The 26,329-nt window shown below is 41.6% G+C and overlaps 1 protein-coding gene and 1 long non-coding RNA gene across 4 annotated transcripts in view; both read left to right on the forward strand.

Annotated features, from left to right (window-relative positions):
- The first annotated feature begins 1,215 nt into the window (after positions 1-1,215).
- Positions 1,216-12,276, forward strand: LOC133753780 (uncharacterized). The gene is made up of 3 exons (XR_009865084.1): positions 1,216-1,501; positions 8,497-8,583; positions 12,077-12,276. It is a non-coding gene; the product is annotated as an uncharacterized LOC133753780 (long non-coding RNA).
- A 10,071-nt stretch (positions 12,277-22,347) lies between these two features.
- The window catches only part of LAMP2 (lysosomal associated membrane protein 2), a 49,117-nt gene continuing 45,135 nt past the window's right edge, over positions 22,348-26,329 (forward strand). For all 3 annotated transcript variants that reach the window (XM_062184534.1, XM_062184532.1, XM_062184533.1), the window contains exon 1: positions 22,348-22,549. In XM_062184534.1, coding sequence (XP_062040518.1) covers positions 22,351-22,549 — 199 coding nt within the window. In that variant the 5' untranslated portion in view covers positions 22,348-22,350. The remainder of the gene's footprint in view (positions 22,550-26,329) is intronic.

Raw genomic sequence — 26,329 nt, forward strand, 5'->3', positions numbered from 1 at the left:
GCTCCTGCTTCCCATGTGAGAGACCTGGGTGGAGTTCCAGGCTCCTAGCTTCAGCCCGGCCAGACCTGGCCATGGCAGCATTTGGGGAGTGAACCAGCAAATGGAAGACCTCTCTCTCTCTCTCTCTAACCAACAAATGGAAGACCTCTCTCTCTCTCTCTCTAACCAACAAATGGAAGACCTCTCTCTCTCTCTCTCTCTCTCTCTCTCTCTCTAACCAGCAAATGGAAAACCTCTCTCTCTCTCTCTCTCTCTCTCTCTCTCTCTCTCTCTTTCTCTGTAACTCTGCCTTTCAATTAAAAAAAATCTTTAAAAGACAGAGAGACAGAGAAAGACTGGCTGCTTGGGACACCCACATCCCATATCAGAGTGCTTAGGTTCAAGTCCCAGCTCTGCTCCTGATTCCAGCTCCCTGATAATGGATATGGTGAGAGGCAGCGGATTGGGCCCCTGCCACCCATGTCTGGAACCCAGATGGAATTCCTGGCTCCTGGCTTCAGCCTGGCCCAACCCTGGCTTATGTGGCCTTTTGGAGAGTAAACCAGTGAATAAAAGATATCTCCCTCTCTCTCCCTTCCTTCCTCTCAAAAAAGTAAATAAAAATTCAAAAAATAAAATGAGTTAACTCACAAATGGGCAATAGATGCGATTTTTTTCACTATTTTTGTATTATATTTGTTACTTAATCACAGCTACCTTTTATTGAATCCTTCCAAATTGTTTCAAACAGGTTTGTCATAATTCATATATAATAAAGTATGCATATTTCATGTATACAATTTGATAAGTTCTGATAGATGCGAAAGAACTGTGCTTTCTCGTCATATCGATGGAAGTCACGTACAAGCACAGCAGCATCTGTAGCCGGCTGATGAACCAACGGAGGAAAGACAGCAAACTTTGGTACAAAGTTCAGGCTCACATAAAGTATACCAGGTGAGCAGGTACCAAAGACTTCAAAGCACCACCTGCCAGTGAGTCAGGAGTTAGATATAAAGAGCAGAACTTTATGGCTGTTTTTTTCCCCAGTAGGCCATAATTAACTTGTAAGATTTGCAAGCCACTCTTGACGCCAAAGCTAAGAATAAAACTGCATCCCACTGTAAAAACAAACTGCATTGCAAGCCTAGGCCTCTAGAGGGAGAAAACTGCTGGAAAGGCGGTAAAACCTCCGGAGTCTCTAGCTCAAATAGGTTTCAACAAGGTCGCCTTGACCGCTGGCAGCAAGTGCAGCCTCCCACAGCTGCAGCTGGCCTCCAAAAGTAACGCAGGAAACACAAAACAGCAATGTTTCTCCCAGATCGTTGTGTTCCTGTTCCCGCAACCTGATTCACGTGCCCCCAAAGCGGCAACTCAGCTCAGATCCTCCTCCCTCCGCCCGCGTCTTTCAGGGTTCCACGCAGAGGGGAAACCGGAGCGTAAACTAAAAAAACCAAGGCGTTTTGGCCCTTTAACAATACAAAGAGAGGGTGGATAGGGGAGGAGGCCCAACTGCGTCTAGGTAAGTTCCGTTTTTATTAAAATCTTCACGTGATTGTCGGACTCTTGACTCAGCGATTTCGCCACACAGCCTACTTTCATTTATTGGTTTGGCGTCACCGCCTTCACCTTTTCTTGTACTGTCCTACCTACCAGTTTCGAGCACTTGAACGTAGTTCTCCCATTCGATACAAAGATCAAATAACTTTTCACTTTTAAGAACAAAACCAAGATCTGATTTCTAGAAATTCAATTTGGTCAATTCCCGTAGCCCGATTCATTTCAAGTCCGCGAAATCTTAAGATACGGATTTTAAGTGAGCACTTGACACTGGTCTCTTCCTTCCTTTCTCCCGGAAGCAACGGCCACCCATTTTCTTAAAAAGACCATCAGTTTTTCTCTTCTGAATTATTATAGAGTCTCTTTCTCTCTCACTCGCTTGCTCTCTCTTACACACACACACACACACACTTTTTAAATTGAGGAATACAAATTGTATATATTTATCATGTACAGTGTGTTGTTTTGATAAATGAATATATTGTGGAATGACTAAAGCAAGCTAATTAATATATCTATTACCTCCCATACTTCCTTTTTTTGTGGTGTAACACTTACAATTGTCCTAGAATTTTTTCTCCTTTCCTCACGGAACACTCCTCCACGGAACAATTCTGAACAGTTTTGTACAAATTGAATTTTTAAAAATCAAATCTTAATTTTTGTTTTTGAAAGTTTATTTTAATGTTTATAATAAAATAATTCACACTCATAGAAAATGGACAGATAATTCAAAAGATAAAAAGAAATTATTTACAATTTTGACACTCAGAAATAATCTGCTAATAATTTGCTGTCTTGAATGTTGTGGTACAGTGGGTTAAGCTACCATCTGCAATGCTGGTATCCTGCATGAGTTCGTGTTCAAGCCCCAATTGTTCCACTTCTGATCCAACTCCTTGCAAATGTGCCTAGGAAAGCAGTGGATGATGGCCCAAGTACTTGGGTCCCTGCACCCACCTGAGAGACCCAGATGCGATTCCTGCTGGCCTTTGCAGCCACTTAGAGAAGTGAACCAGCAGATAGAAGATCTCTCTGTCTCTCTCTCTCTCTCTCCTCCCTTTCTTCTCACTCTCCTTTGGACTCTGTCTCTCCCTCTCTCTCTGTAACTCTACTTTCCAAAGAACTAAATAAATCTCCAAAATTTTTTTTGGTGTCTTTCCTTCCAGTGTTTTTATTATGGATTTTAAAAACAATTTAGTTACACAATTTTGTTTCTAACAGCTCTTCTCTCATTATAATGTTAACACTTTCTCATTTTATTAAGAATCTAACTTTTTATATGTAAGAATATTTATTCAAACCCTAATAACAATAGTAAAATATGAGGAACAATATAAAATTTTTATACAGTTGATAGCAAGGATAGAATAAGATAATATAGGATAGGATAAAGATGACAGGATGAGTTTAGAAGGATAGGATAGAAATGTAATTAACTAATCATCCTTATAAAAAAGTATATTGTCATAAGATACATATTTAATTATTTTATTTATTTGATATTTTAAAAATTTATTTATCTGAGAGGCAGAAAGAGAGAACAGAGACAGAGCGAGCTCCTATCCCTGGCTTGCTTTCCAAATGCACACACCAGCTGGAACTGGACCAGGACAAAGTCAGGAGCCAGGTGTGCGTTAATGTGTGCATTAGTAGGAAGCAGAACCTAACTTCTAACAACATATCTATCATAATCTCCCAATTTTAAAGTCACATTATAGTAACCTTAATTCAGTGTGAGACTTTAATTCTCCCTTCTTCTGAGGATAAGGATACGGACACCTTTGGTAAAGGCCTTGTTCTACCTGCCAAACCAAGTGACTTTTGAATAGGGCTAGGACATCTGTCTCTGCCAGTTGTTTTGTAATTAACAAAAGGTCAAAGACTTTCTGAGATATTTGTCAAAAAAATTTCAATGGCAATGAATGTACCTTTTATAATATCACTTCTGGGTACCTCTTTTAGTTTTATTCACTGTAAAATCCATCTTCTAACAACTGCAGCACCAGGAATTATTGAAAGCAGTAGGATCCAAGTTGGTAGGGCGCTTCAAGTTCATCTTGCTTAACTTTTCTTCTAATGCTGCAACTCACCCTTTATCTTCTGGACAAACATTCATTCAGCTCCTCTTTAAACACTGCCAGTGATTCAGAACAAGTCACTGTGAGCACCTGCTTTTGAAGGTCTTGTTAGAAACTCTCCCTTCCTATCGAATTCTGGCTCCTTGTAATTTCCAACTAGTCTTCCTACTCTTCTCTCCTGAGCTCTCTAACTCTTCTTCCCTCTTCCCTGTGTTCACTGTTCACCTTATGGGTAATTGAAGGCTGTTACACTAAGACTTCTGTTCTCCAGGCTGAGCACATTCTCATGGGAAGATTTTGCAGAAATTTCAGGGAAGTTATGATCTCCCATTCCTGGAGGCTCTTTAATTTGTCAGTGTCCTTCTGCAACTGGCAGTGGCACAGCTGACTCCACAGTTGAGTTCACTGGAGTAGCACCTTTCTTGACTCAAACTTTCCACTGAAATGCCCCAAGCTTGTACTTTGTACCTAAAAAAAAGTCACACTGTTGCCTCATTGAGCTTGTCAGTAATAAAATCCTATAGATCTTTTTTTAAAGGTTTATTTTATCTATTTGAAAGTTTGAGTTATAGAGAGAGGTAGAGACAGAGAGAGAGAGAGAGAGAGAGAGAGAGAGATCTCCCATCTGAGTGCAGGGGCCCAAGAACTTGGACCATCCTCTGCTGCTTTCCCAGGTACATTAGCAGGGAGCTCAATCAGAAGTGGAGCAGCCCTGACTTGAACAGGCATCCATATGAGATGCCAGCACTGCAGGCTGGGGTTTTAAGCCATTGTGTCACAACACAACCCCAATCTGGCAGATCTTTTACACATGCATTTTTGCTAAGTATGGTGTCTTGAAACAGATTTTTTTTAAAAACACCCCAAACCTAGACATTGTTTATCTATGTAAGGCTTAATCTCACTGGTTGAAGCATTATTTCAGTCTGTTCCAGACAATTAGAAATATTTTCTCTTAAAGATTTATTTTTATTTATTTGAAAGACAGAGTTAGAGACAGAGGGAGAAATAAAGAGGGAGGGCGGGTGGGAAGGGGGGAGAGAGGGAAGGAGAGAGAGAGAGAGAGAGAGAGAGAGAGAGAGAGAGAGAGAATCTTCTATCTGCTGGTTCACCTCTCCAAATAGTCACAACAGATAGATCTGGGTCAAGCTGAAGCCAAGAGCCAAGAATTCCATCTGGGTCTCCCACATGGGTGCGGGTACAGAGCCCCAAGTACTTGGGCCATCTTCTGGTGCTTTCCCAGGCACATTAGCAGAGAGCTAGATTGGAAGTGGAGCAGCGAGAACTCCATCTGGTGCTCATATGGATGCTGGCATAGCAAGTGGTGCTGCAATGCCAGCCTCCACAATTAGAAATCCTGATGCATTGAATGTGAACTATCAGACAAGCTTGCCCTCCTAAATTTGGATCATTTGCTAAGTTTATGTTCTTTTACATTTCAGGAACATTTTTTTGTCATTTAAAATGTAGTTTTATTTTTCTTTTCCCTACTCATTCTTATTTCTAACACATTGGAAATTAGCACTGTACTTCATTTTGAATCTTTGCTTTGCTTTAACCTAAATAAATTTGTTTTTTCTCTTTCTTTTTAGTAGAGAATTATAATGACTATAATATATAATATAGATTAATAAAGATATTTTCTGTCAAAGTATATATTTTATTTTTTAAATGATTTATTTATTTATTTGATAGAGCTACAGAGAGGGGAGAGAGAGAAAGAGAGAGAGAGAGAAATCTTCCATCCACAGGTTCACTCCCCAAATGGCCACAATGGCCAACACTGGGGCAGACTGAAGCCAGGAGCCAGGAGCTTCATCTGGGTCTCCCACATGAGTGGCAGGCGCCCAAGCATTTGGGCCATCTTCCACTGCTTTCCCAGGCCATTGGCAAGCAGCTGGATCGGAAGTGAATCAGTACCTATATGGGATGTGGGTGTCATAGGCAGCAGTTTTACCACAACACTGACTCCTCAAAGTATCTTTTTAAGCAAGTAAAAAAAAATAAACCACAGAATTGTCTAGCTATAAGTTCAGTTAGAACAGAGTTTCTCAAGTTTGGCCTGTGGGCCATGCATACCTGTATCATTTGGCTATTTTCTAAAAATATAGATTCCTGTGTCTCATCCAGACTTTTAGATTCTCTGGTACTGGGGCTCAGAAATCAACATTCTATGTAAACTAAAGGTGATTTTATGGACAGCAGAGTTTAAGAACACTGCCTAGAGGCCAGCGCCGCAGCTCAATAGGCTGCCTAGAGCCAGCGTTGTGATGTAGCAGGCTAAACCACCACCTGCAATGCTGGCATCCTGTATTGGAGCACCAGTTCAATTCCTGGTTGCTTTGCTTCTGATCCAGCTCCCTGCTAATGTTCCTGGGAAGGCAGCCAAAGATGGCCCTTGGGTCCCTGCCATCCATGGAGGAGGTCCAGATAGAGTTCCTGGTTCCTGACTTTGGCCTGGTCCAGATGCGGCTTTTGTAGCCATTTGGGGGAGTGAACCAGTGGATGAAAGATTCTTATTCTCTCTCTCTCTCTCTCTCTCTTCCCTCCCTTTCTCTGTCACTCTGCCTTTCAAATAAATAAATCTTTTTTTTTAAAGGAACCTTGTCTTAGGACTTCAATACAGAGATCTGCAGCAGTGGGTCTCAGAACTTGGCTGTACATTATAATTACCTGGAGACCTCTTAAAAATTCTGCCTTCCTGATCACACTTTGCATAAATTAAGCCAGAGTCTCTGGGAGTGGGTCCCTGGCTGGCTTCTGTATTTTTAAAAATCCTTCCCCATGTCATTCTAATGCGCAGCCATTAGTGATTGACAGACTTATATGCTTCACAGTGCAGATTTGAGAGTTCAATAATATTTAACAAATCTCGTAAAACCCTTTCAACTTACAAAATGTCACCTGTTTACTTTGGACTTTGAATTGTTTGTCTTAGAGTAAAAAATGATTCATGTTGTGAGGGGAGACACGTGCATCTTTTTTTAGTGCCTCTTGTTCAGCACTTAAAGTTCAAGCAGCAACTGCCATCATTTTTGAGACAGGCAAGGTTAAGGGACTACTGATGTGTGGCACAGTGGTAGGCACTGATGATAGCACTGAGAAGAAACAAACTAGTACAAGGCATTGTCCTTAATGAACTCAAATTAGTTAGAGAATCAAGTGAACCTGGGAGAAACCAGAGTGAAAAATTATACAAAACTCATTGCAATGGAGTGGTAAACTGCAGGACACACGATGATAAATGCTGGTTTAGAGGTTCAGCAGAGAAGGAGGTTAATGAGGTCTACAGTGTTTGAAGAAAGATTTCTCAGCAGGTAGGATTTTTTTCTTTTTAAAGATTTATTTCATTCACTTGAAAGAGTTATAGAGATAGAGACAGAGAGAGGTCGTCCATCCGCTGGTTCACTCCCCAGATGGCCACAACAGCCGGAGCTGCACCAATCCAAGGAGCCAGGAGCTTCTTCTGGGTCTCCCATGTGGGTGCAGGGGCCCAAGAACTTGGACCATCTTCCACTGCTTTCCCAGGCCATAGCAGAGAGTTGGATCAGAAGAGGGGCAGCCGGAACTAGAACCGGCGCCCATATGGGATGCTGGTGCTTCAGGCCAGGGCGTTAACCCGCTGCACCACAGCGCTGGCCCCAGCAGGTAGGATTTGTACTGTGTCTTGAAGACATTTCAGCTTTCTGGATGTGAGATATTGTGTTAGTTCAGATAACTTCACATGCAAGTAACAAAATTTCCCAACTAACAATGGTTTAAACATACACGGACATTTATTATGCCACTCTTAGTCTGCTTGGATTTCTACAACAAAATAGCAAAAGATTAGGTGGTTTACTTTATTTTTTTTAAAGATTTATTTATTTAATTGAAAGGCAAGGTTAAAGAGACAGAGAAGGAGAGAGATCTTCCATCCACTGGTAAACTCTCCAAATGGCTGCAATGGCCAGGGATGGGCCAGGCTGAAGCCAGGAGCCTGGAACTGCATTTGAGCCATCTTCTGCTGCTTTCCCAGGTATTTTAGCAGGGAACTCAATTGGAAGTGGAGCAGCTGGGCCTTGAACTGTTGCTCATTTTGGATGCTGGCATTACAATGGGTGGCTTAACCCATAGTACCGCAATGCCAGGTGATTTAAACAACAAATATTTTTCACAGTTATGGAGGCTGAAAGTCCAAGATCAAGGTGCCAGCACATTTAATGTTTGATGACGGCTCTCTTTCAAGTTTGTAGACAGTTGCTTTCTTGTTGTATCCTCACATGGTGGGAAGGAAGATGGCTTTTTCTCTCTTTATAAGGTAACTAATCCTGTCATGTGGATTAAGACCTCATCTAATTTGAATAACCCCCCAGAGGATTCACCTCCAAATACCATCTTTTTTTTTTTTTGACAGGAGGAGTGGATAGTGAGAGAGAGAGAGAGAGAGAGAGAGGTCTTCTTTTTGCCGTTGGTTCACCCTCCAATGGCCGTCACGGCTGGCGCATCGTGCTGATCCGAAGCCAGGAGCCAGGTGCTTCTCCTGGTCTCCCATGCGGGTGCAGGGCCCAAGCACTTGGGCCATCCTCCACTGCCTTTCCGGGCCATAGCAGAGAGCTGGCCTGGAAGAGGGGCAACCGGGATAGAATCCGGCACCCCAACCGGGACTAGAACCCGGTGTGCCGGCGCCGCAAGGCGGAGGATTAGCCTGTTAAACCACGGCGCCGGCCACCATCGTTTTTGAGATTAGGAATTCAACATATGAATTTTGGGAGGATACAAACATTCAGTCCATAGTACCACTTAACAAGAAATTTGGAGGTGGGAAGCCCCACAGTTTGTATATCAACTTAACAATAGTATCAATATTTTTGTCTTTTTTCTCTGTTATCCTCAGTGCAATCGCAACATTTCCCCTCATGGTTCCAATAAGGCCACCACAGCACAAAGCATCACATCCTAACTCTAGTATCTCAAGCCAAAGGTATGTTAACCAGAACTAAGACACCCGATTTCTCCTATACCAATTACTAGTATAAGTTTACATGACTTGCCTAAAATAACTGATGCATTCCTTGGGACTGAGCTCATTGTCATCTGTAACATAATTGAAGTTCTACTACTGAAGTAGGAGGAATGACTGGTAGGTAATAAGCCATGTCTGCTATAGATGTTATATCAATGAAGATGTTTAAGCAATAAGAGATAGCCAAGTTAGAGCAGGGGATGTATGGTGTGAAAATAAGTTTGGCTTTATAAAGAGGAGACAGATTGTAATGACCGTAAAAACCAATCAAAAGAAGCTATAGTTAATATAGTAAGAAAAAGAGCTATTTGAGAGAGTTTAGTAAGATGAGGATATGGTAAAAGCAACATTTGAGGAAGATTAATGTGACATCATTATGTAGGATGGATTGAAATCGAAGAGACTGCTCAGATGATGATGGCCTGGTTGAAAGTGGGAGTAGAGTACTAAGGATGTGTTCAAGAGATATAAGTTGGTGAGTGACTAGTTGGGGCATGGAGGAACTGGATTATGTATAATGTTAAGATTTTTTGAATGAGTGGGACAATGGTAGGGACAAAGAAAATTTAGAGGGACACTTGACTTAGGCAAAAAGAGAAATGATGAGTTTGGTTTATGCTATATGAGGGTACTTCAAAACATTCATGAAAAAATATAATTGAGAATTAAGTTGGAGGTGAGCATTTGGCCTAGTGATTAAAATACCAATTAAAATGCCTATATCCCACATTGGAGTGTTTGGCTTTGATACCTGACTCCAGCTCCTGATTCTAGTTTCCTGCTAAAGTGCACCATGGGAGTCAACAGTTATGACTCATGTAGTTGGATGTCTTTTATTTATGTGGAAGATCTGGATTGAGCTCCCGACATCTGGCTTTGGCCCCTGCTGGGCCATTGCAGATATCTGGGAAGTGAACCAGCAGATGAGAGCTCTCTCTTGTTGGCTGTCTGTCAAATTAATTAATTAATTAATTAATTAAAATATTAGTTTATTTTGGTGCAAAAATTCTGAAATCCATTCATAGATTTTTTTTTTAGAATATATACATTTTCTATGAGCCTATTGAAGACCCCTTGTAGTCATGGGTTTCAGGTTTTTTTTTTTTTTTTGCACCAAAATAAACGTATTTTATTTTTAGTTTCCATGAGTTTTTTTTATATTTTTAATTATGAGGCTATTTTTTTAAGATTTATTTTATTTATTTGAAAGACAGAGTCACAGAGAGAGGAGAGGCAGAGAGAGAGAGGTCTTCCATCCAATGGTTCACTCCCCAGATGGCCGCAATCGCCAGAGCTGCACTGATCCGAAGCCAGGAGCCAGGAGCCAGGATTTTCTTCTGGGTCTCCCACGTGGGTGCAGGGGCCCAAAGACTTGGGCCATCTTCTACTGCTATCCCAGGCCATAGCAGAGAGCTGGATTGGAAGAGGGGCAGCCGGGGCTAGAACCGGTGCCTATATGGGATGCTGGTGCTTCAGGCCAGGGCGTTAACCTGCTGTGTCACAGCGCTGGCACCAAGGCTAAGTTTTGATTTACTCATTTATTTTATTTATTCATTTTTTGTGAGGTGGGGGGGTGGGGGACGGTGGAGGGATCATTCTTATATACTGGTTTAGTTTCCAAATCACCACTTTGGCCAAGGTTAGGATGGGCTAAAACAAGAAATGGAGAACTCAATCCAGATCTCCTATGTAGGTGGCAGGAATCCAATTATTTCATCATTACCTGCTGCATCTCAGGGTGTGCATTAGCAGGAAACTAGAATCAGGAGGGGGACAGATACTTGACCACTGGTATGGCATGCAGGTGTCTTAGCTTCTAGATCAAATGCCTGCACTATCCATGAAGTTTTTGAAGTACCTCTTAGTGAACATGAGGTGTCAGTGGACTATTTGAGGGGATTATGTTCAATGAGCATATGGGTTGTCAGAGCTTAGAAACAGCATCTGGTGCTAGCTGTTTGGCACCATAGTGTAATGTTTGGAAGAGGGTCACTGTAGCTATGTTGCCAGGACTTAAAGTCTGACTCAGCTTTACCACTTACTAGACATGTGACTATGGGCAAGTTATTCATCTGTTTGTGCTTTAGATCTCTCATCTATAAAAGAGAGATAATAATACCTACTACATAATAGGGTACTTGCAAAAAGTTGTGAAAAGATTGAATGAAAAGATAAGTTTATTTTTGGTGCAAAAGCTTTGAAGGTGATGCATAGTCTCTATAATACAATCAATATAAATTTCCATGAAATTTCTGAAGACTCCTCATGCAGTTGTCAGAGTTACAAGAAGTGATGCCTGTAACAGGCTTACTGTATTTCCTGGCATATAGATGGTGTAACCAGCTTAGTGGTGAAGCTCTAGCCCTGTCACGGATGTGTTCTGGAACTGCTGCTGGAGCAAAAAACACCGGAGTCTTTCATTATACAACAGGCCTTTATTGGAAACTCAGAAAAAATTAAGGTTTCACACTTTTGCAGCTGAAAAATGACCTTGATGATTTTCTAGTCCAGAGTTCCTTGTAATTTTTTTGCTGCAGAGCCCTTGGTTAAAATGAATTTCACACAAAAACTCCTTATGTAAATCAGAGAAAACTGCAGCTTTTCTGTTTGGTGTGGGGTGAAAGGCAGGGTGCTCCACCCACCCAGTCTCTTCCTCACTATCTCTGAAATACTGTGACTGCACCCAAGAACTCCAAGTAACAGATTCTGAAAAAAAAACAACTGAGATACTTTCAAGCCTTCTACAGTGGAGGAATGTATGCTCCAAAGAGATCAAGTGGATTTAATAGGCTTCAGATGGAGTTACAGTCAAACTGAGATCAGAAACCAGCTCCCTTGATTTTTACGCTCAGGGGAATAGGTGCCTCCTGGGAGCAAGCATAGTGCTAGATGTGGCTGCTCAGCAGGGCCTGTGAGATCCATCCCTCAGGTTTTATATGGATGGTTGGTGTTTCCATCCTGGTTGGAAGCTCTTCAAGTTGATGTGTCTGCTCCTGAAAACTATGCTGGATCTCAGGTATCAATCACTATGCCTAGTCTGGGGAGAAGGGGTTGTAAAATATAGTCTGTTTGGGGGTCAAGTGAAGCTGTGTTTATTTTTCTTGTGTGCGTGTGTGTATATTTGTGTGCAAGTGATATGCGTTTTTCTTAATACATTGAATAATCATATTTAGTAGGGCATCTAGATTCCATAATAATGATGAATGTGAATAATATTGAAAGATCTCTGCATCCAGATTATTATATAAAATATCCGCAGTTTCTGTTATTAACACATCAAAAATATTAAAACTATTAATGCAGTTTGTTGTCTACTCTAAATGAAAGCACTTCCATAATTTAGAGGTTGTGGGGGCAGGCACTGTGGCATAGCAGGTGAAGCCGCCGCCTGCAGTGCCAGCATCCCATATGGGCACCGGTTCGAGTCCTGGCTGCTTTGCTTCTGATGCAGCTCTTTGCTATGGCCTGGGAAAGTAGTAGAAGATGGCCCAAGTCCTTGAGTCCCTGCACCCATGTGGGAGATCCGGAAGAAGCTCCTGGCTCCTGGCTTTGGATCAGCACAGCTCCAGCCATTACGGCCATCTGGGAAGTGAACCAGCAGATGGAAGACCTCTCACTCTCTCTCTGCCTCTCTTTCTCTCTCTGTGTAACTCTGACTTCCAAATAAATAAATAAATCTTTTCAAAAATCAGAGGTTGTGAACATGTTCATAGAACCCTAAATTCTATCTCTGAATCCTAGATTCAGAATACACACACTCTTTAGTAAAATATATCCCATATATAGGAAATTGATATAGGAAAATTAATTGATGATGTGTAATTTGTCATATATATTAGTGTATTTTTCAAAATTATTTTATTTTTCAAAAGCATAAAGTTTTTAAAGCTTTATTGATGGGTAATTGACAAAAATTATGCATGTAAGGTATACAACTTGATGTTTTGATGTACTTATTTTCACTGACTTCTATTAAATTCCTAATGAAGGGATTTGCTGGATGAAATCTCTTCTTAAAACTTACCATTGTTAAGCCACCAAATACTTTTGTGAATCATCAGCCAGAAAAGAGAATAAATAACATCTGGAAGAATGAAGTTGCTAGGAAACTTACACATTTCAGTTCTCAATAGTGCTAAGGTCTCCAACTAATACTTCTATACCAGAAATGAACAGGGCCTTCAGTGTTTCCCTGGCCTTTTTCACTGATATGAAACTTTAATGAAGGGGGCCTTTTAGAGCACAGGGTTTGAGCCAAATCAGACTAGAGCATTAGACAGGAAATATAGAGCTAAGAGTTCTCTTCCCAGCTCTGCTGCCTTCTTGAGTGAGTAACTTGACCTCTGTGGACAAAATGAGGAGATTGAGGCAGACAAAGACTTCTGCTTGTAAAATGTCTGTCATTACATATTAAGAGTCTCAACCAGTGGCTTTTCAGTCACACTTGCAGAGTCAGGTTATTGTCATCATCAATAGTGTCATAAAGGGGGGCGCTGATAATATCTGAATCTGAATTCTCTCCTCCAAACCCTTCCTGCAAAGGATAAGAACATTATGGCATTATTTTTTGAGGACTCCATTTCGCAGTCTGGTGGATAATTACTCTTGGGATAATTTTCCTTCATAATCCATTGTGTTGAAAGAAAAGAGGGAGGGCTGGTGCCAAGGCTCAACAGACTAATCCTCCGCCTTGCGGCCCCAGCACACTGGGTTCTAGTCCCAGTCGGGGCGCTGGATTTTGTCCCAGTTGCCCCTCTTCCAGGCCAGCTCTCTGCTGTGGCCTGGGAGTGCAGAGGAGGATGGCCCAAGTGCTTGGGCCCTGCACCCGCATGGGAGACCAGGAGAAGCACCTGGCTCCTGGCTTCGGATCAGCGTGGTGCGCCGGCCGCAGCGCACCGGCCATGGCGGCCATTGGAGAGTGAACCAACAGCAAAGGAAGACTTTTCTCTCTGTCTCTCTCTCACTGTCCACTCTGCCTGTCAAAAAATAAAAAAACCCTTTCTCTCTGTCTCTCTCTCACTATCCACTCTTCCTGTCAAAAAAATTAAATTAAATAAAAAAAATTAAAAAAAGAAAGAAAATAGGGAGATCACACAGAGGAGAGATGAATAAGGCTGACACGCGCACATGTGTATGTAAGTATGTGTATGTAAAAGTATGTGTAAGGAGAGAAGGAGAGACAGTGTAAAAAGAGACAGACACATATACAGAGAAACAAAGAAAGTTTCAGAGAGACACAGAGAGAAAGACAGGCACAGAAGCAAGGACAAAGAGGCTGAGGTGAAAGTCAGAAGTTTCTCAATGTCAGCTGGTTAGTCTAGTGGAAAAAAGGCATTATCCTCTGCTCCTTTCCCTGATCTGACACAAGTGGAAAACTCTGGAAAATGTGTGAAGAAGATAAACCCAGCAGCTCAGCAATTAGGTCATATGGTCTCCATAAGCCAAAAATCTATTCTTATATCCTCCTTTCACTTATTAATTTAATTAACATTACTGAGTGCTCTCTATGAGAGGAGATTGGTGAAAAAAATGACCATGTTCTGTGCCCTGGGAAGTCCAGAGTGTTAGACGAGCACACAGGCAAAGCCACCCCCTTACTCAAACTTAGCCTTGTGTCTGGTTAAGGAGGATTTGTTTGAAGAAAATTATGTTGCCTAAAGGAGGAGCAGGATCCAGTTTGGTGGGGGTGAGGTGAGAATAGAAGGAATGTTCTAGGCACAAGTAGGAATACAAATTATTTTACTGTCCTTCTTTGTGCTTAGTAGTGTTTTTTTTTTAAAGATTTATTTTATTTATTTGAAATACAGAGTTACAGAGAGAGGTAGAGACAGAGAGAGAGAGAGGTCTTTCATCCGCTGGTTCACTCCTCAAATGACTGCTATGGCCAGAGCTGCACCGATCTGAAGCCAGGAGCCAGGAGCTTCTTCCAGGTCTCCCACATGGGTGCAGGGGCCCAAGGACTTGGGCCATTTTCTACTGCTTTCCCAGGCCATAGCAGAGAGCTGGATTGGACAAAGAGCAGTCAGGACTCGAACCAGCACTCACATGGGATGCCAGCACTGCAGGCAGCAGCTTTACCTGCTATGCCACAGTGCTGGCCCCTAGCAGTGTTTTAATAAATATTTTTCATAAATACAACATGTGTTGTTTATATAAAAATTATAAAAAATAGGAAGGATGGGAATAGTCCCTAGGTTTACAGATTGCCTTGTCCAGTGAACACAAATGGCAATTCCCTTAGGTCTGTGCTGCCCTGTCAGGGAGAGAAGGGAGCACTACAATTATTAGCACTAAAAACAGTTGAGTGCTTACTACCTGTCAGCATGTTCCATGAACTTCATTTAATTCTTACAACAATCTTGTGTGATTGGTGATATTACTATCATTGCCATTTTATAGGTGAGGAAACTGAGGCTGAGGGACCACACAGATAGTTAGTGGTAGAGGCAACAATGAAATTTAGGTAGTCTAAGGCCAGAGCTTGGGCTCTTGTAGGCAGCTTTTCATCCCTGTAATTAAATATCAGACACAGGCTACCTATGAAGAAGAGAAGTTTATTGAGTTCATACATTTGCATGCTGAAAGTACAAACAGTATAGTGTAGCTTCAGTGGAAACCACCCTTGGCATCATCACCTCATGGTGTAGATAGCAATGGTGGGAGCAAACAAGTGACTGAATCTTGAACCAGGAAAAGAGAGAGCTTGGAGGGGCCAAGGTAGCTCCTTATATAACAACCATCTTGCAAGAACTCAAAGGGTCACAGGAAAACTCCTTCTGAGGTCACACCCTCAAGGATATAGGGACCTCGCACATCTTTAAATGTTCTTCCAATATTGTCAACTCATGGAGCAAGCCTCTATTTACAAAGACCTTTAGGGGAACACATGATAAAACCATATAGAAACCACAGTGGTGGTCCATGCTACACTATGTTACCTCTCCTTACATGATAAAAGTGATGCACACAGGAGACTGGCTCCTTTTTAAGCTCAGGTTTCTTCTAAGAAGTAATATTTTCCCATCAGCTAGCTACATCTCTGTCTCCTCCAAACTAGAGTTTCAGGTGTTCATGTGTGTGTTAATTTGCAAGTGGACAGGGTAATCAGATATACAAATGGGATGAAATATCTTTCCTAAGGTTACATGGTAATCTGATGCCTGACTGAGTTCCAAAAGTCTAGTCCAGTATCACAATTGCCTGACCCCATTTTGCTCTGGCCACACTGGCAATGTTTCTCTTGTGGCATGTTGTCAATTTTCAAAACAGTGACATAAGTCCAAATGGTTTATTAAAATTTCTTTAAAATAAAATGTCCTTCTGTGATATAATTTCTATACTAACCACATGATGTTGCTGCAAAAAGATCTAAGGATTTATTTGGGGAGAAGGACCTCAAAATGTTTTCATTTTCAGAAATTATGGTATAGCTACATAATTAAAGGTCAGTGTAGCCATTTAAAAGAATGAAGTAATGTTATATTAGAAACTTCTTCAAGATATACCACTAAGTGAGAAAAGCAAACCGCTAAACAATAGTGTGTTTACATTTGTTTAATTTTTTTTAAACTTTTATTTAATGAATATAAATTTCCAAAGTACAGCTTATGGATTACAATGGCTCCCCCCCCCATAACTTCCTTCCCACCCACAACCCTCCCCTTTCCTGCTCCCTCTCCCCTTCCATTCAAATCAAGATTCATTTTCAATTCTCTTTATATACAGAAGATCAGTTTAGCATATATTAAGTAAAGATTTCAACAGTTTGCCTCCACATAGTAACACAAAGTTAAAAATACTTTTGAGTACTAGTAATAGCATTAAATAACAGTGTATAGCACATTAAAGACAGAGATCCTACATGGATTTAAAAAATTAATTAATTTTCTATGCCATTTCCAATTTAACACCAGGTTTTTTTTTTATTTCCAATTATCTTTATATACAGAAGATCGATTCTGTATATACTAAGTAAAGATTTCATCAGTTTGCACCCACACAGAAACACAAAGTGTAAAAATACTGTTTCAGTACTAGTTATAGCATCACTTCACATTAGACAACATATTAAGGACAGATCCCACATGAGATGTAAGTACACAGTGACTCCTGTTGTTGATTTAACAATTTGACACTCTTGTTTATGGCATCAGTAATCTCCCTAGGCTCTAGTCATGAGTTGCCAAGGCTATGGAAGCCTTTAGAGTCCGCCAACTTTGATCTTATTCCGATAGGGTCATAGTCAAAGTGGAAGTTCTCTCCTCCCTTCAGAGAAAGGTACCTCCATCTTTGATGGCCCCATTCTTTCCACTGGGATCTCACTCGCAGAAATCTTTCATTTAGGTCTTCTTTTTTTTTCTTTTCCATGGTGTCTTGGCTTCCCATGCCTACAATACTCTCATGGGCTCTTCAGCCAGATCCAAATGCCTTAAGGGCTGATTCTGAGGCCAGAGTGCTGTTTAGGACATCTGCCATTTATATGTGCTACCAAATACAAAACTTTTCTTGAGATTATAAAAACCTAGACAATTAACAGTTGTGGCTTTGGAGAGTGGCACTGGGATTCAAGGAAGGGGAAAGGGTGTTTACTTTCAATTTCATACCTTTTTATAGGTATTTGGGGCTTTAAAAATGATTTGAATTAATTAAATAAAAATCATTAGTACAAAATCAATCTATTTATTGTACCAGTTTAACAAGAGTTAACTGAAGTCTCTTTCCCATATCTCTCTTCCCTTAAAGATTTATTCATTTATTTGAAGGGTGGTCAGAGAGAGAGAGAGAGACAGAGAGAGAGAGGATAGCTTCCATCGGTTGGTTCACACCCCAAATGGCCAAACAGTTGGGGCTGAGACAGGCCAAAGCCAGGAGCTCAGAATTTCATCTGCGTCTTCCATGTGGATTGGGGCCCAAGCACTTGGGCCATTTTTCACTACCTTCCCAGGCACATTAGCAAGGAGCTGGATCCGAAACAAAGCAGCCAAGACTGCAGTATGGGATGCTGGCACTGCAGGTGCAAGCTTAGCCCATAGCACCACAAGGCCAGCCCCATCTTTCTCCCTATCTCATAATTCCCTTTTCCAGAGGTCAGGAAGTCACTAATAAGAGCCTGGGGTCCCATTACCCTGAGTGTGGGTTTCAGATCAGCAGCATTAGGATCACTTGAGAAGTTGCTGGAAAAGCAGATTTTCATGCACTTCCACAGACCTGCTCAAACTGTACTTAGTCACTACAGGTGATTGTGACTCATGCTCAAAGTTGAGGATAATTTCGCTTTAGCATATTGGATTGGCTCTTTTGGCAGAGTAAATGGAGAAGAATCCTGCTGAAGAAAAACTAACAACTCTAAGAGAGGTCCAGATAAGGGTTGCAGACCCTTGAGCCCACTGTAACCTCTCTGTAGGGTTGAGAGATGACTTTACTGTCACAATTTGCAGGCATTATCCAGAAAAGGGGAAATGCTAGAAGGATAAAGGAAAACAGGAAGTATAGGAGCAACTAAAAGGGGGATGAGGAGGAAAAGGGAAAAAATGGGGAGAGACAGAAGGAAGGCAAATAAAAAAATAACATCAAGGGCTGGGCATTTAGCATAGTGATGAGGGCACCACTGCTCAGGACATTCCCATCCCATATCTGAGGGCCTGGGTTTGAGTCCTGGCTCTACTTCTGATTCCAGGATCTTGTTAATGCACGTCCTGAGAGGCAGCAGGTAACGGCTAGAGTGCTTGGGTCCCTGCACGCCTGTTAAGTCCTGGATTGAGTTACAAGCTCCTAGCTTAGGCCTGGTGCAGCTCTGGCTGTTGTGGGCATTTGGGGAAGTAAACCAGTTGATTGGATCTCTCTCTCTCTCTCTCTCTCTCTCTCTCTCTCTCTCTCTCTCTCTCTCTCCTTTCCTCCATCCTAGAAAAAAGGCATTTAAAATATAAAGGTTATATGGCAGCAAGTAGATGACACTAATATCTCAAGGTCACTTGTTCATTTTTTTAATAAGTACTTATCAGGTTCCATTCTAAAGCCTCTGCAGCTTTAAGTTCATTTCCTCCTGTAATCCTAATATTTCATTGTCTGTCGTTTGTCAAATCTGATGAGGTCATTATTACTTAAACAATTCAGTTAGGGAAATGTTTGCCACTAATTCCCTGATTTTTGCCCAAAATGTCCTGCACCCTCAAAGCTGCTAAAAAGAGTTGTAGCCGGCGCAGTGGCTCACTAAGCTAAGCCTCCGCCTGCAGCTCCAGTACCCTGAGTTCTAGTCCTGGTTGGGGCACCGGATTCTGTCCCGGTTGCTCTTCTTCCAGTCCAGCTCTCTGCTGTGGCCTGGGAAGGCAGTGGAGGATGGCCCAAGTGCTTGGGCCCTGCACCCGCATGGGAGACCAAGACGAAGCACCTGGCTCCTGGTTTTGGATCGGCGCAGCGCACCAGCCGTAGCGGCCATTTGGAGGGTGAACCAACGGAAGGAAGACCTTTCTCTCGTCTCTCTCTCACTGTCTAACTCTGCCTGTCAAATAAAAAAATTAAAAATAAAAAAATTAAAAAATAAAAAGAGTTGTGTCCTACCTATGGTGGTGGTGGTGGGGTGCTGAGGCGTCTTGTGCGCCAGGGAGGTATGAGGCATGGTCAGGAGAACACATGCAGCTTCCGTCAATAGACCAATCAGCCTCCTTCAATCTGGGGCGGGTAGCGAGTCTATATACAGAAAAGGGGTGGGAGTGGTTTTCACCTTATTTGGGGGGAAGGGAGCATGAAACAACTGAGTGTGGAAATTCAGACCAAACAAAGATTTGGTACTATTTAGTCTTTATTCTGACAAAATGTCCACCATTTACCTACAACCTCCACAACATTGTTCTGTCTCATGAAGGTGCCTGTATCAGGCAAGGAACCAGCATTTGTTTTTGACTGTGGAAAAGGTTATGATGAAGAGGCTTTAGCTTACAATGCTCCTCCTATTTCACTGTGTTCCATTTTAAAAATTTTATGACACTTACAAAGATAAAGGGCAGTAATTCATTAAATCAGATATTTGAATGAGATGCTTTTGTTTCTTTATATTTTTAATAAACGAGCATTTACTCACATAGAATTCTAACATTGAAAAGCAGAGATTACCTTAGAGACTATCCCTGACCCACTAATATTGCCTTGGAAAGTTTTGAGAAAAATACCATGTCCAGATCTGACTCCAGAATAATTGCATCAGAATCTCCCGTTCCCTCCCTGGTGCAGGGACTGGGTAGCGACATTTGTATTTTCAAAGTGCCTCAAATGTATAGATTGAGAAACACAGTTATAGCTTCACTATTTAATTTTTAAAAAGACTTATTTTATATATTTGAAAGATGGTTACAGAGAGAGGTTAGAGACAGAGATAGAGAGCGGTCTTCCATCTGCTGGTTCACTCCCATCAAATGGCTGCAACAGCCGGAGCAGGGCCGATCCAAAGCCAGGAGCCAGGAACTTCTTCCAGATCTCTCACGTGGGTGCAGGGGCCCAAGGACTTGGGCCATCTTCTACTGCTTTCCCAGGTGCACTAGCAGAGATCTGGATCAGAAGTGGAGCAGGTGGGATTTGAACCGGCACTCATATGGGATGCCGATGCTGCAGGATGGGAGCTTTAACCAGCTGTGCCATAGCACCAGTCCTGTCACTATTTCATTTTAAGATCAGAATACAGAAACTGAGATGAAGTGACTTGACAAACATCACAAAGTCTCACACCTTACTCCTCTGACTGACAATCCAATGTTTTTTTTTCTACTGATCTCTTTTATCTCTTCTAGGATGTAGGGTTCTGCTGAACATTAAACATATGCAATTTATAGTTTAGGGAGAAAGGTCATAGTCTTTCAGTAAGGATTGGTGAGACAATTTTCTGAGGCTTCAACTCAATCGTGGTTTCTCTGAAAACCACTATACCCAGGATACATCTCCTGCCTATTCTTGATGGTGGGGCAGTCAAATTACATTTTACTAATGCAGTGACTAACACTGTAGTGTATATTAATCCTGTGTTGGGTACATCACTCATGACTTGTTTCACCGATTATAGAAGACATTCATCAACAAGTGTTCTCACTTTCAGGAATTAATCAGATTAAAGCAAATGATAGTGAGGACAGACCAGTGGTTCTTAATATTTGAGTTGAAAAGGGGAATAGAGTGGGGACTCAGAGGTTCCATTTCATAACTAGTGAAAACTATAAACTTCCCCAGGAAAATACACATATATAAATATTGCATGTAATTACTGAGGATTCATAACACTTTCTCCACCCCCGCCCCAAGGTCATTCGTAAAAGATTAAGATCTCCTGCACTAAATGATTCTGAAGTTCTATGTTAGTGTTTCTCAAAGTCTGATCCATGGACTCCAGCACCAGAATCACTTGGAATATTTGTTTACAAAAATAGCAGATTTGTGGGATTGCCACAGATTTACCCTTTCAGAATTTCTGGAGAATGAGATTCAGGAATCTGTTTTTAAAATCCCCAGAAGATTCTTTGGAAATTGATATTTGACAATCAATGCTTCATTCCAACTCGGGATTTTTGTGGGGTTTGAGTGCTTCTATCTATTGAATATTTTAGGTTTTGTCTGTTCATCTGTCAAGTACCAGTTTAGTATGAACTCATTAAAGTATATTTGTATAAGCATAGGAAAGACATCTGAAAGGATATGTATGTGTGTGTGTGCTTGTGTATGTGTAATTTAGAAACAAATATATAAAGAATGTACACACACATATGAATGAAGGGGGAACTTGAATTAAAAGATCATGTGCATTTTTTAAAAAAATTCATTTTATTTATTTGAAAGGCAGAATGACACACAGAGAGAAGTCTTCCATTTGCTGGTTCACTCTCTAAGTGCCCACAACAGCTGGGGTGGGATAGACTGAAGCCAGGAGTTAAGAGTTCATCTGGGTCTCCCACATGAATGGCAGAGGCCCAAGCACTCAAGTCATTTTCCTCTGCCTTCCCTGGCACAGCAGCAGGGAGTTTCATTGGAATTGGAGCAGTGGAGAGGAGAACCAGCTATGGTCAGATGGTGGAGTGGCATGCTGCACCTTGGCAAACCTGAACCTGTGCATTTTCCATGAGCTTTTTGAAGGCCCCTACTATAATGTTAACAGCGGTTCTCTTCGCACAGTGGGAAGCTGGGTGATAGTTATGTTTTCATGTTTATCCTTGTTTTATTTTTCTCATTTTTTCTTCCTGTATTTAGTAAAGATACTTCCTGTTTTTGAGCTCAGTGTCCCAATCTGAGAAACAGGGTGTTGTTGTAACTAGGTGAACTTCAAGACCATGTCCTGCTCTGATGGTCAGTGATTTCGCATTACCCCCAGCTATCTGATCACCCCCTAGCTCTCTGGTCCATCTAATAGCTTGAACTGCATTGGTAACAACAGCGTTTGGAGAATAATTTATTATTTTTTATATGTTATGTTGAGATATGTAGGAAAAGTTTTTTGACAGCAGAGTTATTTTCTTCTTCAAGGAGTCAGAACAGAAATAATCTGCTGTCTACAGCCCTCAAAAGTTCATCCTCTTTCGTTAGCCTGAGAAAATGCCGTCCACGCATCTCTCTTAGTAGCGTAGAAATGGTTGTGAACCAAAAAGCCAGGGCGTGGTCGCCCCGCCCACCGGCCCCTACATCACCATCCCTCTCGCTTTTTTCAAGCGCGGGGATTGGCTGAAAACAAGAAAGAACCCCGCCCCTGGTCTTATGACTCGCGCTGAAGCGGCGGCGACTCCTGGCTTTTGCAGCGCTGTGGTCAGTGGTCGGCGGTGCTCTTGCCGCAGCTCCAGCGAGTCTCTTCCTTTCTGTTGCCGCCGCTGCTGCCTCCTGCCCTCTGAAATCATGGTGCGCTCCTGTCTTTTCTCGGTTCAGTGCTCGGGACTCGTTCTGCTCTGCCTGGGACTGGGTGAGTTGTCGGGCCCTCCTGGTTAGTGTTCAGCCTGGGCCCTGGGCGCCGGTTCAAAGGCCACAACCTGAAAGACTGGTCCAGGAGAAGGCGGTTGAGAGGCTCCACAGCTGACACTGGGCTGGGGTTGTTGTCCCGAGGAAGTGAGCAGTGACCTAGAGAAGGCCTGATGAAGAGATGGCAGGGAAGAAGCCACGGGGAGAATATGAAGGGGCAAGTACAGGGCGGGGGCGGGGGCGGGGAAGGGTGGACGCCGAGGGAGTCAGCAGGAAGAGTGAAGCGTAGCAGAGGTCGTAGAAAGAGTAACTTGGGGAAGACCCTAAAGAAGATTTTGGGCGCTGCAGAGGTAATTAGGAGAGTCCCAATTTCCCTGGATCAGGGAAGAGTTTGGAAGTTGATGGAAAAACTATGGAGTGAGAAGGAAAATTGGTAGGGAAAGAGACTGCCTGTGTGGAATATCTTGGGGGAAGAATGGGGGCTGGGAGCAGATAGGAGAGCCTTAGGGGCAGGGACAGGGTTGTGGGGTTTTTAAGTGGAAATTTATGGAGAAAGGGTGATTCAAGAGGTGAGGAATGATGCTGAATTTGAGTTTGGCAGTCGAAGTTTTGAGAGTGAAGGAACCTAAACTGGCTGAGGCAATTTCCAAGACACAACCTTTGGAAACCAGTGGGGACTTTGGTGAGGAATGAATATCCTTTGTGGAGGGGTTAAGGATGTCGGTGTTTATCAATTTTGCTACTTTCTCCCAGCCAGACCCTGACACCCACACCCGCAACCAAAAAAAAAAAAAAAAAAAAAAAAAATCCCAAATGTTTTAGGTGCGAGGGCCTTCCAGATGTGAGATTTGGGAGACTGGTTTTCTTCTTCCTTATGGCACAACTGGCCTGTTACCTCGTTTTTAGAAGGGGAAGGTGGATAAGTTCGCAATTAGTGAGTTCTTACCAGGTCCCAAAATGGAAATGTAGCTGATTCTGCTCTGCCAGGGTAGGCTGTGGGTTCCTGACAGCTTTAATGCATAAAGATGAACTTTGACCAGTGTGTCTCTTCCTGACCTGATTCATCCTGTGCTTATTGCTATCCACAGGCTCTTGCTCTTTGTGACTTAATAAAAGAGCAGAAGAAACAGACCGGAGTGGGGAGGACATAGACATATTTGGGACCTGAGAAGGCAGTAGAAATATGCATATTGTAATTCGCATTTTAGTAGAATAAAATGAACATCATAGAACACTGGGTTCTCAAGAAGAGGACATTTGGGAATATCTGGAAACATATTTGGTTGTCACAGCTGGGTGATAGTGGCATGTAGTGAGTAGAGGCCCAGGATGCTGGTCAACATTCCTATTAAGCACATGCTAGCCCCTCTCAACAAAGAATTATCTGCCTCAAATGCTAATAATGCCTGAGTTATCTAATCCAGTGATTTGCAAGAGCCTTTTCAGGGGTCTGCCAATTCAGAACTTTTCAAAATACTACTAAGATGTTTGTCCTTTTCTTGTCCTCTCACCAGTGTACGGTGGAGTTTTCTGGAGGCTAAATAGTGTGTGATGACAGCACCACTCTGATGCCTCTGGTGTTCATGTATTTTCTTAATTTCTCAATCTTAATTTCTGATATGGTAAATACTGATAGATACCAAAATGTTTGCAAGTCCCTGATCTATCCAGCTGTCCTTGGAGTGTAGAAAACTCTTGTGTAGCACTTCTGAAAGGGGGCCATGAGGCTTTGCTTAAATACTTAATTCAAAGTCTTAACTGTACTGGGAAGCATTTGCTGATGGCTGACTGACCCTAAGACAGGCTTGTTTACAATGGAAAGCACCTTATCAGTGACTGGAACACATATGACCAAGGCATCTGTTAATCAGGAGTTCTTTGCCAACTGAATCTATGCACAAATACAACACAGTTATTGTTTAGAGAAAGTGAAAAATAATAGTTGCCCTACTTGTTGCCTTTTATGCCAATTTTTTTTTAATGAAAGCTTTTTTTTTTAAAAAATGAAAGCAGTGTTTGCTCATTGCAGAAATAAATAGATAAAAAAGAAGCTCATGAAAGAACGCATCAGTTCATCTGCTAGTTTGCCGTTTATTAGTTGGGGCTAACCAAATTCACCCTCCTGGAAGATTTCCAAGATTTATGCCCCCAGTCTCCAAGTTTGGAACAGAATTTGGAGGAGTAAAAGTTAATAATGTACCTAAATCCGATATTTAACAGGTTCCAGGATGCAATTAGAACCATCTTTCTATATAGCTGCTTCTTTGAACAGTTCTAGGTGCAGTGTGAACTCAAAGTCTTCCCATGTGTTTTTTTTCCCTAAGAATTTAGCAGGTTTGTAGTTGCTTGGTGGGCTTTGCATATCACCTTTCATTATAAAAATAGATACCAAGTATAGATTTTTGAAAACTCAGTAAATATTTGTAAGGTACATACTATGTACCTAGTACTGTGCCTGCATGTTGTAGAGGCTGCTAGTAAAGGAAGAACTATCCTGAATTTATGGTCTCACTAACATTAGGGCTGTAGCTGTGCCAGTTTCTCTTTATAACCATCCCAGCTCCACTGGTACCCTTTAAAAAGTAGTTGCTTTAAAGTAAATATAAGAAATAATTCTTAAAGTCTAGATGGTAATCTTTTTCACAGAGATTAAGTTATGCTGTTACTTATTTGAATGAACTATAACTGGAGACATTTCTGAAAAAAAAGGCTGTGATTTAAAGACATTATAAAAAGGGTAGTTGTTGAAAGTACTTTCCTAGCATCGTTGCCTAATTATGTTCATTTTGTGAAATCATAGATTTCAGACTTCTGTGGTTATTGATTCTTACAACTAGTTTGACTTATTTGTTTTGTTTTAGGTTTGAGGTATATTTTTTAAGCATTGAGGCTCTTCTGGGTGGGAAAAACCTGATATAAATACCTTTTGTGTATACTTCACTGGCAGGATTCCCTCCTTCCTGCAAATGTTCATTGAATGTCTGTTTTATCCCAGCTGCTATATCAGGTGGAAGGGCAAGAGTAATCGATAAGACAGATGAAGTCACTGCAGTCATGAAGCTTACATTTTAGTAGGAGAAGAAAGCCTAACAAGTAAATAATGTAATTTCATATAGTGATAAATACTGTGAAAAAATGAAGCAGGTAATGAGGAAGGAGAATGAGCAGATGATAGGGATAGGTAATCAGGATGACCTGTCTTTGTAGTATTTGGGCAGAGGGCCTTTCATTGTTGGGTAGCATTTGGGGCAGGAGTGATAAGTCTTATCTTTCCTAAACTCTTAGGTTATTACATTAGCCTATTTCCTACTCTTTTTCCTCCCAGTTCTAGTCAAGTCTTCCTTGTGATATTGTCTTAAGTACTGTTATTTTCCATTGCCTATCTAGCATAAGGCCTGGTACATGACTAACCTGCAGCAAATTTTTGTTAGGGGTGCACATTAATGGACAATAAGGATATGATGATGAACTAAACTATCTTGGTGTCTGTTTTTCTTCTGTGAACCTTAAATGATGTTTTGTAGAAAGTTATTTTGTGATGTGCATTGAGAACTTTAATATTAGTGTTAAACATTAACACTAATTACAAGGTAATTAGAGGCCAATTTACTAAAGTATAATCCCATACAATACTGCTAGTCATCTGTACTTATGCAGCTCTACCTTGATAGCTGTGAAGGTTAATATAGAATGCCTGAAAGTCCTTGGTAAGAAGGAGAGTTAGGTTTGCATAGAGAACCAATCTGTCCTTTTGGAGACTATCTGAAAGAGAAAGTAAACACTG

Source organism: Lepus europaeus, chromosome X (genome assembly GCF_033115175.1).
Source record: "Lepus europaeus isolate LE1 chromosome X, mLepTim1.pri, whole genome shotgun sequence".
Lineage (NCBI taxonomy): Eukaryota > Metazoa > Chordata > Mammalia > Lagomorpha > Leporidae > Lepus > Lepus europaeus.